A 13,063-nucleotide genomic window follows, 5' to 3' on the forward strand; every position below is an offset into this window, starting at 1 on the left:
TCCTCAGCAGGAACATTGACATCAGGTCCTTCTCTGAATTGTGACCTCCTCAAACAGGGAAACTAGAACTTGTTTCTATTTGGTTCAACTAACATTGTTTGCTAAGTATCCTTGAACCAGAAACTCTGATGGGTGCTGGGGACAATCATGACTGAGACTTGGTCCGTGTTTCCCAAAGGCTTACCGTATCACAAGAAGGAAGCAGAATTTTAATAAATGCCATAGATGTTGTTCTAGTCATTTGCATAGGATGCTACAGGAACCCGAATGTTTATCTCTGTACCTGGTGGGAGTCAGATGTGGTGAAGTCAGGGAGAACTATGTTGAGTATAATTAGACACACTTGAAGGTATTTGAAGATTGGAATAACAACTTAATTTTCTCTGTGTGTGTTGTGTATGGTTTGCATGCATGTGTGCATATGTGTACGTGGAGCCAGTTGGATGTCTTCCTGTATTTCTTAGCAGCTTAGTTTTGGAAACAGGGTTTCACTGAATCTGGAACTCACCAGCTCATTACATGTGAGTCACAGGGATCCTCCTGCCTCTGCCTCCTCAGCACCAGGATTACAGGCACACACCATCATGCTTGCCTTTGTATGTGGGTGCCGGGAATCGAAGTCAAGTCTATAGTGCTTGAGTGGCAAATACTTTAAAGACTGAGCCATCTTCCCAGCCCCAGGAGTAACTTTTTTTTTATTTGCCCTAATTTAAGCTTTCAATAAGGGAGCACAAAATGGCATATATAACTGTGCTTTGGGAGCAGGTGTTTGAGGAAGGTGCCAGTGTGTGCCCAGATTTGGTTTGCGTCTAGGTGATCCTGGGGAACAAGCTCCAATAGCTGTGTGAGGCCTGTGCTGAGAGGGACTCGGTTTACTTCTTATTTGGTAGGGAAGCCATTGTCCTTGCAAGTGTTTTTCTGGATAGACAAATTGTATTTGTGAGGCACAGCAGAATCAGTTGAACAGTTTCCTGAGTGGCTAGTTCCTGGGTCTCTGTCTCTAAGTAGGATCTTCACTTTGATGAGCCTCTGCTGGAAACAAATCTTTCTGTCTTAATAAAAACCAGACCAAAATTACATTTGGTTTCTGTGAGCTGACAGCTGATCATAAGGTTCTTTCAATTTTTCTTTCTTTGCTGACAGTTTTGGAAGCAGGAACTGTAGCCTAGGCTGGCCTGGAGCTCACTATGTAGTCAATACTAGCTTCCAACTCATGATCTCCCTTCCTCAGCCTCCTGAGTGCGGAAATTTAAGGTGCATGCCACCCTGCCTGGCTCCCCAAAGCTCTGTTTTCTAGTATTATATCTCTTATATCTCAGCTGAAATGTTTACCATGGGCAAAAGCTAGGGATATTTGTCAGGAACACAGCACATGCTTTGACACACACACACACACACACACACACACACACACACAAACTTATATGATATACACATATATGTATACACACACATATGTAATTTTTAAAAAGTTGTAACCTATTTGACAGGACCAAAATGTAGGTGACATTGAGTTGAAACTTGATCCTCTTTCCTTAGAGAGCAATGGAGTATTATTCATGTAATTGGAGATTCAGAATTAGTTAGGCCTGGTGACTCATGACTGTAATTGACACACTTCATACACCAAGAGTTTGAGGCTAGTCTGGGCTACATAGTGAGTCCCGATAGAAGATTCTGGAAGAATCTGGTGCTCTTTAGGGATGAATAGCCGGATATCTTTCTCCATAAAATATTTTTGTTCTAAGCTTACAGCATTTGAAACCAGTTCCCCCAGGAACCAAGGAAACACAAACGTGGCTCTCCCACAGAAAGCCAGTGGGTAGGTCAGCAATGAGAAGCTGTACACCAGCCAGGAAACTGGACAGTCACAGCATGGACCTGGACTAATTGCCAGAGCACTTGGAAACTAGGCAGGAAAAATTGGCTCCATGGCTTAGCAGCTTCACTGGACACAAAGAAGGACTTAAGCAGGGATGAAATTCTCTTGTTGGCAGCGACTGCTGTCCCAGTGTTAGACCTCTGGGTTATTTGATTTGGTGCCCCAAATTTACAGTAACCAGCTCTCCAGCTTAAAACATGAGATGAGCTTGCCAACATTCTTGGAGTGTCGTGGGAATGCCCACCGGTTGCAGGCATCACTTCTTGTATTTAAGGACTACCATATTTATTTGCTGTGAACTCTGTTCATAAGACTTGTTCATTTTTAAATCAGATTGCAGCTTGACATTTCTATTTTAAAAGTCTTGTAAGTAGTTCTGACAGCAGGTATATTGAACACCTTCTGAACCAGGAATTAAGTCTAAATGGGTTTCAAAACACAAGCACTCTGCTGGATACATCCACTTAAATTTTGACAATAAAACTAGAAATTCATAACAAAGTAATGTTTTTGATAATTCACTTAACCATTTAGAAACAATCACAATAATTTTCTAAGTAATTTTTATGACAGAGAGGAAGTCAAAGCCACAAAGTCCTGAAATATCTATAAATAATGACATTTAGGGACTGAGCTAGCTTAGCACTCAAGAACACTGGATGTTTTTCTAGAGGACTCAGCTTCAGTTCTCAGCACCCACATGGTGGCTTATAATTTTTTGTAACTTCAGTTTCAGGGCTCCCAAAATCCCCTTCTGGCCTCTGCGAACACCAGGCATGCTCATGGTACATAGACAGGCATACATGCAAGCAAAATCCCAAACACGTCTAAAAAAGCAATGCCATTTATAATAGTGTAATGTAAGTTATATTCAAAGCCCTCATTAGAAGAAAATATATTGCTTTACTTAGCCAATTGCTGAATAAAAATGATATTTGCAAGTTGCTATTGCTCTTAGTGACCTCTCAGTGTTTCAACTCCCTCATGCACGAGGAAATTATTAAATAATTGAGTACTTACGTACCCTAGGGAGTCTGGGCCCCACATATGATAGCTGCTTGATAATGGCAGCTGGCTTCATTATTATCACACTGTTATCTAAAGAGAGCAAGAGGAAAGGATGGACAAAGATTAATGTGGAAAAATAATTAGAATGAAGAGAACTTACGACTTGGTTATCAAACCGAATCTTCAACCAGGGAAAACAAAACAATGTAGATGGCTGTCTAGTCAAATAGAGAGACGAAGAGCCAGGCATGGTAGTGCTTACTTTATCCCAACATTTGGGAGGCAGAGTTGGGAAAACCAGGAGTTCAAGGTTATTCTTGTCTATAGAGTGAATTGGAGACCAGCCTGGATTACATGAGACTGTATCTCACTCCCCATATAGAGAAAATACACAATGTAGAGATAAAAGTATTCAAAATATTTCAGTGTAGATAATATGTGAAAAATATATACACTGATAAAAGGAAACAAAATTGGCGTAAAAGATACATTGGGCTAGAGAAATGGCTCAGTGGTTAAGAGCACCAGCTGCTCTTCCAGAAGATTTGGGCTTTTCAGCACCCATTTGGCAGCTTGCAACCAGCTGTAACTCCAGCCTCATGGGATTCAATGCCCTCTTCTGGCTCCATAGGCACTGCACACATATAGTGCACATACACATGCAGGCAAATCTCAGACACATACAATAAAAATAAAACTTAAAAATGGCGCATAGTTACAGATATGGAATTAAATATTAAGGGATGTGGTATATAACATAAATCGTTCAGCTGAAGATGCCCTTAGAAAAGATGCCCTTCCAGGGAAGGGTGTATTACCAAGTTTAACTCGGGATGGGAGTTAAAACCCAAATGCAGCAACAACTGTGGAATAAATTAGAAAAGTTCTCCGAGAACTCTCTCGCCAAATGTCTCTGGCTCTGGAAGATCTTCCAGGTAGATATTTTAAGGGAACAGATTTATGTTACTTAAACTGTTCAAGAAAGTAGAAAAATATGGACGCCTTCTCAGTTAACTTGTTAATGCTTAGAAGATCTTTAATAAAAAAACAAGCAAACGAAATGTCAATTCGTAAAAAAGAAAATGAAAACAATAGTGTCCAATATTTACAAATACAGAAGAATGCTTTAAGCAAAGAATCAGCCGCAGAAACTCAAGTCCACATAGACTATAAAGCATACTTATGATAGTGAAGAAGGAATTATCTAGCAATGTAAAGAATAGTTATTGTGAGAAATGCATTACTCATCAGTGTTTGTTTAATTGGCACTCCATATGTGCCGGAGTGCTGGGATTAGCCCCATGGCCTGCACGCTAGACAAGTACTCTACCATTGAACTTCACCTTCAGCGCCTGCTCTCAATACTCCTGTTCCTCTCAGCCCTACTTATCTCCTTCCTATGGGCATGGATCATTACAGACTGTTCAGGGTGCTGCAAAGCTAGCTACTGATACAGTTCAAAGCCCATGAGAAATGTGTCTGAGCGGGTGTAGGATCAAAAGATTGTTCTAGAGAAGTAGTGTTTGGAAGCTTGGATTTTTTTCAAATCTCCAGAGTAATGTGGGGGGGGGGTACAGAAGGGAGTATGTCATGATCAGGTGTGTAGAATGAATTGACCGGACAAAATGAAGAACGCAGCTTGAAGCGAAGGCACAGCCACAGCAGGAAGTGGGTCAGGAGGCTGCTGAGCTGAGCCAGGCCAGCACAGGTGATGATCCAGGCCAACCGACTGTATAAAGTGAATGGCTCCCCCAGGCTCTACGGACCGGCAGCCATGATGGAAGCTAAACCAACGTGGCTTGTACTGAGAATAGAGAAAAGTGGGTGGAAAGTTCCAAACATGTGGGAAAAAGTGACATTAAGTGACAGCCAAAATGTCAACAAATGGGAGAGGGAGTTGCTGCTGATGAAATGCAAATAACGGCTTGCGTTAGAATGACTTAAACACGCTTATTAAAACCTTAAGGAAAGATGAAGAATGAAGAGCATCTCTCAACGGTCATAAGTTGCTGTTCAGAGAATCGAATCAGGAGCATGTGGGGATATAAAGAGAGCAATTAGAATTAGCAGAATGAAAAATAGTTGTTGACATAAACTTAACACACGGGATACAATCTAGACTTTTCAAAGAGTGATCTGGGAGACGGTCCCAAGGAATCCATTCAGAACACAGTGCAGATAAGAGATTAAGTGTAAGAAGAAGATAAGGTGTGTGGACAGCAGCCTGGGAGACCTCTGAGCAGCAAAGGGGCTCACTAGTGAACAATTACCCTGAGTAAGAGCTGAGAGCCTGGGAGAGTTGGAGAAAGCTCGCAAATGTACTGTGGCTCCTGATTTCGGAACCAGAACACTGGTAGACATGTTTAAATGAAACAGCAGAAATCGAAGCTTAAAATAAGGTAATGCTAACCGAGGTTAAAGACAGTCTTTGAGGTGGTGACAGCTAGGCGGGGAGCAGAATTCCCTCCAGTCCTAATAGTTGTTGGACACTGGGATGCTCTCTTTAAAGTGTTGTCAGAGTGAACAAGAAGAACTACCTTAACCTACAGTTCTATACCCAGAGAAGCTGTCACTAAAGATAAAATGAAACTGTTTCCAGGCGGTTAGAAACAGAGAGTGTGGCATGCCTGTCAGAGCATCCCTGCAAGACCTACTGGAGGATACATGTTAGCCAGAAGAGAAGAGAATCACAAAAGGGTCGCCATTAAAAAAGTAAAAAGAAATAGGTAAATAGTCTTGACAGTTTAATTGCTGATGAGGGTATTATTTTTGGCAAGCTTAAAAGGAAGGTTGTATTTATATTTATTTTTAACAAAAATAGCATGGCTGACAGGAGGGCAGAAGTCAATGGGTGAAGCATGCAACAGAGTTCCAGAGGTTTCTAGGAAAATTGTGAACATGTATACTGCGAGATGCAGGATATGGAGGGATAAACAAAATAAAAAATTATGAACAAATTAAACAAACAAAAACTCAAACACCTAGGACTTTATTCAGTGGAATGCTGGAGAGGAGGAAAAGAAAATAACCCACAGAAAATAGAAAATGACAGGCTTAAGTGATTCCAAACACAGTGGTTGCAATAAATATAATCGATTAAGCTAGCTGTTAAAATATTAGGAAACCAGATTTGATTAAGAATGCAGCTTCATTTTGTTATAGGAGACATTATTAATAAAGAAAAAAAAAACACAGGGCCGGGCGGTGGTGGCCCATGCCGTTGGTCCCAGAACTCGGGAGGCAGAGGCAGGCGGATCTCTGTGAGTTTAAGGTTAGCCTGGTCTACAGAGCGAGTTCCAGGACAGGCTCCAAAGCTATAGAGAAACCCTGTCTTGAAAAACAAAAAAACAAAACAAAACAAAACGAATAACATGGCATGGAAAGGTTTAGAATGAGGGAAGAGAGAAAGACGCAGGAGGCAAATAATGACTAAGAAAGCCAGCATAGCAGTATTCAAACAAGACCGTGTAGAATCTCGCTGAAAAAGCGTAGACGAAAAGGAGCATGCCATTGTCTTCCCAATGTTTTCCACTGTGTGGATGGAACACTGCTCTACAACGCCCCTGGTTCTCGTCCCTGTTCCTTGTATCTGTGTTCTGGAGCAAGAACTTGGTGTTTAGCTATGTTCCTTCCCTCCCTTCCTCGTGGAGTATTCCGTGGGGCGGTCCCCACAGGAGGGTTCTTGCCCATGCCTCACAGTCCCTGAGCTGTCGGTAGTTTCTGAAGTTTGTCTAGATTTGTTTCATGGTCACAGGGAGCTGTGTGTTCTCACCCGGTCTTTGTCAGTGACAAAGGAATGATTTCAGCTCTTCGCTGACTTACTCTTCTTTGTTGCTTTGTTCTGAATTTCTTCAAGATAGAGTAGACAGAGATGCCATTTGATGGGTTCCAACATAGGCCTTAGCCTACTTAGTAGTAAAGAGGACTGGAGGCTGGAGACATGGCTTAGCACTTAAGAGGGCCCAGGTTTGATTCCCAGTACCAACATGGCAGCTCATAACCATCTGTTACTTGAGTTTGAGGGGTCTGACACCCTCTTATGGACTCTGTGGGCCCTAGGCATGCATGTGGCACACAGACATACAGACAGAACAATCCACACATGTAAAAATAAATATTAGAAAAAAGGTAAAGAGGACAGATCACTGAGGAGCAACGGTCATGGATGTGTACTGGTAAGGTGGTCTTGGGTTTAGAAAGCACGAACTGGCACTGTGAATGCAGCTTCATGGTAGAGCCCTTGTCTAACATGTGCAAAACCATAGATTCAGTCTCCTGCAAGGAAACAAAACAGCAACAAAAAGCCTCAAAGCAAGAACTGACAAAGTTTTAGGGAGGAGTAGACAAAACCCTCAGTTTAGTGGGAGAGTCTCAGAAAACAATGGCTAGAATAGAAGATAATTGTGAGGCCTGTAAAATATTTGAACAGTACAGTAGACAGATTCAGTCTTGTATCCTTGCTCTCAACAGAAGAAAAAGAAATGCATCCTGGACTGCGAAAAGGAGAGGAGAAAGGTCTGTGTATTATTAGGAAATTTAAAATAATGCCTTATAGATTATGCTTTCTGAATATGACAATTAATTTCTCAACCAACAATAAAATACTTGAGGGGAAAATAATCTTGTATTTGGAAAGCATTTTCCCAAGGCCCCTTTAAATAACTCGTGGGCAGAAGAGGAAACCACAAAAGAGCTGACAAAATATTTAGAACAAGATGGCAATAAAAACACTACCTATCGAAGTGTGTGGGATGCGGTTAAAGTGGCGCTCACACACAGATGCAGAGCTGCAGATGTGTCTGTGAAAGAGAAGAAAGGCCAAACGAGTAAACGTGCAGGTTGATAAGCCAGGAAAAGATGGTAGGAAAGAGAAGGAAGGATGAGGACAGGCATGCGACGTGGGAGCGTACATGGACAAGGTGAAAAACCTATGGCAGGGAAGCCTCAGCTAGGAACAGAATGTGGGAAGGATGCGGGTGGGTGATGGGGTGCGACTGAGTTGGGAGAGCCTGGGTCTAGCCTCAGCACTGCTGGATGAAGCAGAAAACTGGCCTATGAACTGGCCACGGTTACTGCTATGCTGGAGGATGCAGCTACTAATAACGAAGCCCGAGATCATAAAAAAAAAAATTATAGCAATGCATGCCATGGGTACTTGGGTAGAAAAACTTAAATTATCGAAATTGACTCATTGGAAACTTACATGTTTACCATTAAAGAACTGTGAGGGGGCCTCTTCTAAAGGATAGTGGGCCCAGAGATGTCACACATACACTACAGCAAACCTTTAGTGAACCAAAAAATAGGGGAAAAAAGTCCATGTATCACACACATCATTTCAGAAGACAGGAAATAGCCTGTGATTTTGCTTGGTTGGAATAATACCTTGTTATGGAAACTTGGCAAGGGAGGTACATGAAGGAAAAAAGAGGCCAGCGTTGTTTTGGAGCATAGATGTGATGATCTAAATAAACAACAGCCAATTAAATTCAGCAGAATATTAAAAAAATCATATATCACAAACACTCGGTGTTTCACCCATGGAACGAAACAACCCACGAGGTTAACGGATTAAAAAATCATATGATGATCTAAGCAGACGCGGAAAGTGTTCCGTGAAATTCAGCACTTTTGATAATGTGCTAAATGAATCAGGGAACAGGCTAAATTTAGAGTCTTATGTTGAATCCCTTTCCCAAGCAGATTCCATCCCACTTATATTTTGAGTAAATCCAGATTTTCAAATATTAGATTATCTTTCATAAAGGTTCATTTGCATATCAAAATGTAAATATATCCAGAAGCTGGGCCCAGTTATCTGGGAGAATAAAAAAACCAAACAAAAAAGAAAAAAAAACCAAAAAAACAAACAGAATCTACAAACCAAAAAATAATAGTGACCTTGAAAGAAATGACTTAATTGCATTAGCCAGTTTTTCAGGGGTGATCTTAAGGTATCTACCACCCCTGGGGAACACAGGAAGGAATCCATTTTCTCACCTTTAGTGTGGTGTCCCTATCCCTAAGGCTGGCCGGGAAGGCAGATCTGTTTCCAGGGAGATGGATGTGAACAGAGGACCCTGCCTGGTGTGACCGCAGCCACTTTATCCTCTGATTGTCTTTCATGGGTGCCCTCATCGTGCCCTTATCTGTACCCAGGTCCAAACTGAAGACAGTGCACGAGCGGATCCCCTTGGCAGGATTGAGCAAGTTGCCCAGCGTCCCTCAGATTGCCAAGGTAAAACATGAAAATTAAGGGAAGGTGGCTTCTTCTGTCAGTCCAGGGCTGGTTCTGGGGTGGGGTTGCAGGCTCTGCCTTTGGAAACGGGGAGGCGATTTTGCTCTTTGCCTCGATGGAGTGAGGTGGCTTAGCAGCTGCCTCTGCCTTCCTCCCTCCCTCCAGCTCATGCTTGCATCTCAAGCTGCTCCACTCAGGAGACAGGAGAAGTTGGAAGGCAGGCCTGACCATGGCTAGTGCTTCAGAGGAGGACGGTGGTGGCCATGGGTGCTTTCACCGAGGGATGGGGGCTGGGCTGAGGGTGATCCGGATCCAGCCCTGACTCTAGGAAGGGGCAGACGGGGCAGTTGAGGCTCATATTACTCACTGTATGAGAGACGGGGGTACTTGGGAATGGAATCAGCACAGTGAGACCCTCACTCCGAATACATAGAATATATTCACTCTGAATGTAGGAATGCCAGAAGAATTGTGCCTTTTGTGGGAGTTGGGGAGTGATGGCTTCTTGGTATTGTCTTCTAGTCAGAATGGAAATGTTGCCTAGACGTCATTTTTTGCTTCCCTTTAATTTATTACAAAACCCTAGGACCCCAGAGTGTCCTGGGTCCACATTAGTGAACAGCAAAATTTGACCCACTGTGCCTCGCCCTCCCATGATGCTTTCTGTCTGTGGGCAGAGGACCCGTATGTACATTATAGACATGATTCTTGACCCGTGTGTTTCCTTCACAGGCTTTCTGTGATGATGCAGTGGGGCTGAAATTCAATCCTGTCCTGTACCCCAAGGTGAGGACCCGTGTGTCCCCATGGACTAGTTGTCCATGGCTCTGCAGCTTGGTTTGGATCTGTACATGTGGGGCTCCATGGGGGAGCTCCTTGCATCCTGGAGGGGCCATGTGGGGTCGCTATGGTGATCCTCTATGTCTTCCTCTTTTCTTACTTAGCCCTTCACAAACTGGTACCCTGGGAACCATCCCCAGTCATACCTGGGCTTCCAACCCAGCTGAGCAGGTCCTTGGCCTGCTATGAAGGTTGATGGGGAAGTGTTTCTACCTCTCCCCAGCTGTACTTCTCTGAGACCAGGGTTGGGGTTGGGCAGATTGTGTTTACACCAGCCAGTCAGATCCACCCTGACATCATGGAGGTATGGGGTAAAGAACTCAGAAATGCACTAGGAAATAAGAGGCCAAACTTTGACTCCCCGTTGTCCATGTTACTGCAGCTCTGAGGTCCTCTAAGCCTTGCTGGCCTTAGTTAATAAACTGGCAATTCTCTGATATTGACTCTCTTACGACTGGCCTGATCTTGACCCCAGTTCTAGTATAGGGAGGGAGAAGCAGTAATAACAAAACAAACCAACAAATGCAGTCAACAGCAATTACAGCATGACAGTGCTTAAATCACCCACAGTGGAGAATTGCTTGAAATTGCCCATAGGAAGAGACCCCGTGTACTGACTGCTGCTTCATAAGCCAGCAGAGGCTGGGGAGGAAATGGAAGCAGAGATGCACTTCCTCTATGGCTTCTGCTGTGGCCAATGCCGCTGCAGCTGAAGCTTGCGTGGCGAGTTCTGTCCATACCACAAGTCTCAGCTCTGACAACCAGGAACCAGGAGATGAAATTTCTGGCAGGGAAGCAAGACCTTTACCCTGCTTCAACATTCGGTACACCCTCGAATGTCCTAAATGGCTAAGGGCACAGCGTTAGAAGCGTATATGTGTCTGTGGGGCTGAGCTGGTGGCGTAGTCCTCAGCTGCACAGAGCCCTTCTCTCGGATAGCTCTTTGGAGTTGTTTTATTGTCTGTAGACACCAGCAATATGCTGCACTCCAGAGAACGTTTTTGCATCCTTCAGACTGACCTACCTTTGTAAACAAAGCTGAATCTGTGAGGTTTAATAACCAGTAAAATCCCATCAAAAAGGCCTAGCTGTGGGCTGGAGAGATGGCTCAGAGGTTAAGAGCATTGCCTGCTCTTCCAAAGGTCCTGCGTTCAATTCCTGGTAACCACATGGTGGCTCACAACCACCTGTAATGAGGTCTGGTGCCCTCTTCTGGCCTGCAGACATACACACAGACAGAATAGTGTGTGTGTGTGTGTGTGTGTAAGGCCTAGCTGAATGGGTTTGGCAGTTCTTGTCACAGCCCTATCCATCAAGAGGCTGCAGGATGCTCATTCACAGGTTTGTCTTGGGAAGCCCGAAGGGCCTGGTGGGAATGAAAGAACAGGTGTACTTCATGCCTTCTGTCTGAGGCCTGACTGAGGTCCGGAGGTCTGGACACGGATCTGGATGAGATGTGTGTGTGTTTTCACATGTGTAGAGTTACATGTTCCCTGGAAGGTCTCTGTGACCAGCCTTTCCCCTGCTGGGTACCCGTTCTCCCCTTTAACTCACCGAGGCAGCCATGGAGGGCAACTTACGGGGTGGCTAGCAGGGCTCTCACTGGGAGAGCTGGGGAGCGCCCCTTTCCTCAGACAGCCGAGGCCTTCGCAGAGGCAAAGTGCACTGGCAGCCTGTCATTGACCACATATCTCAGCCCAGCCACGCTGGGTTCTTCCTCTAGCACAGCACATGGCCAATCCCTCCTTTGTGTCATAGAGGCTTCCCAGTAGCCCTCAGGTAATCTTCTCTTTCTCATAAGCTGGTTCAGTTCTGATGTTTCCGGAGGGTTCCATAGGTGGTGATGGCAGCGGCAGCTGCTCTGTGCTCACCACTGTATTGTCTTGCTGAGTCTGTGGAATTCCACATCTGCCTTTGATCGTGGAGGGAGCTGGTGCATAGCGAGGCTGACTGGTCACTAAACACTGCGTGGTTCAAAGCACTGGACTCAGAATCAGACTTAAGTATTTCTTAACTAAGTAATTCACATCCCAATTTTCTGAGGCAAAATGAAAGCCTAACTAGAGCCAGGCTTTTTCTTTTTCTTTACCTTTGTACATCTTCCTAGAGTGCGTCCACCTTATGGGTTGACATCTGGGCAGGAGCAATGACTCAAACTTACATTTCTGAAAAGAATATGAACTAGAACAGAGCCATCCTTATGTTCCAGCTGTGGCTGGCACATCTGGATGGGATCAGAATGGGATGTTTGGTTACCCCTGGCAAAGCCCAGGTTCTGGGAGCTAGAGTGGGCCTTAGAGCAGCTTCCTGGCATGGGCCAGTTCTTTGCTTCTCCTCCTCTGCATGTGTAGCTGTCTCTTCTCTGGGCCCACTCTCTGACAAAGTGGACTTAACTTTCCCTTGCCTCCTGTTGATGTCAATCTTGATTTTTTTCTTTTCCACATTTTTTAGGCCTCTCAGATGATTGTGTCCTATGATGAGCATGATGTCAACAACACTTTCAAATTTGGGGTCATTTATCAGAAAGCCAGGCAGGTAAGCATCATAGTTCATGCTGGTCACCATAGCTTCTTGTTTATGGTAAGCACCATGGTTCACATTGGTTGGTCACTGTAACCTCTCATTTATGATAGTAAACACCATGGTTCATGTTGGTCACCATAACCTCTTGTTTATGACTTTTCATTATTTCTTCCCCCCAAGAGCAGGGGTCCTGAGTTAGGCTCTTTTTGTCCTTTTAAAGATATGCTTTATTTTTAAATTATGTGCATATGTGTGTGTGTGTGTTGTGTGGGTATGTACACATGTGAATACAGGAGCCCGTGGGGTCCAGAAGAGGGAGTTGGATTCCCAGGAACTGGAATCAGATGTGAACCTTTCAATGTGGCTGTGAGGAACTAAATCCAGGTCCTTGCAGGAACAGCCAGTGCTCTTAATCACTGAGTCATCTCTCTAGCCCCTTCTTTCATTTTTCAATCAGAACATGTCATGTATTTTTTATTTTAGCCTAGCATACTAAGCTAATCTTGGCATCTTCATCTCTGTGTCATTATACCTTGTTCTCCTTTGTTTCTGTCCCCTACTGCCTTCCTCCT

The 13,063-nt window shown here is 44.0% G+C and overlaps 1 protein-coding gene across 11 annotated transcripts in view; it reads left to right on the forward strand.

The window, feature by feature from the left end:
* Rap1gap2 (RAP1 GTPase activating protein 2) overlaps positions 1-13,063 on the forward strand; it is a 212,232-nt gene that overhangs the window by 160,923 nt on the left and 38,246 nt on the right. For all 11 annotated transcript variants that reach the window (XR_015738815.1, XM_087910327.1, XM_087910326.1 and 8 more), the window contains 3 exons: positions 9,050-9,128; positions 9,861-9,914; positions 12,420-12,503. Coding sequence is in view for 10 of the 11 variants with exons in the window: in XM_087910327.1 (XP_087766453.1) it covers positions 9,050-9,128; positions 9,861-9,914; positions 12,420-12,503 (217 nt within the window). In the remaining variant the exon portion in view is untranslated. The remainder of the gene's footprint in view (positions 1-9,049; positions 9,129-9,860; positions 9,915-12,419; positions 12,504-13,063) is intronic.

This window comes from Myodes glareolus, chromosome 9, assembly GCF_982192425.1.
Source record: "Myodes glareolus chromosome 9, mMyoGla1.1, whole genome shotgun sequence".
In the NCBI taxonomy this organism is placed as follows: Eukaryota; Metazoa; Chordata; class Mammalia; order Rodentia; family Cricetidae; genus Myodes; species Myodes glareolus.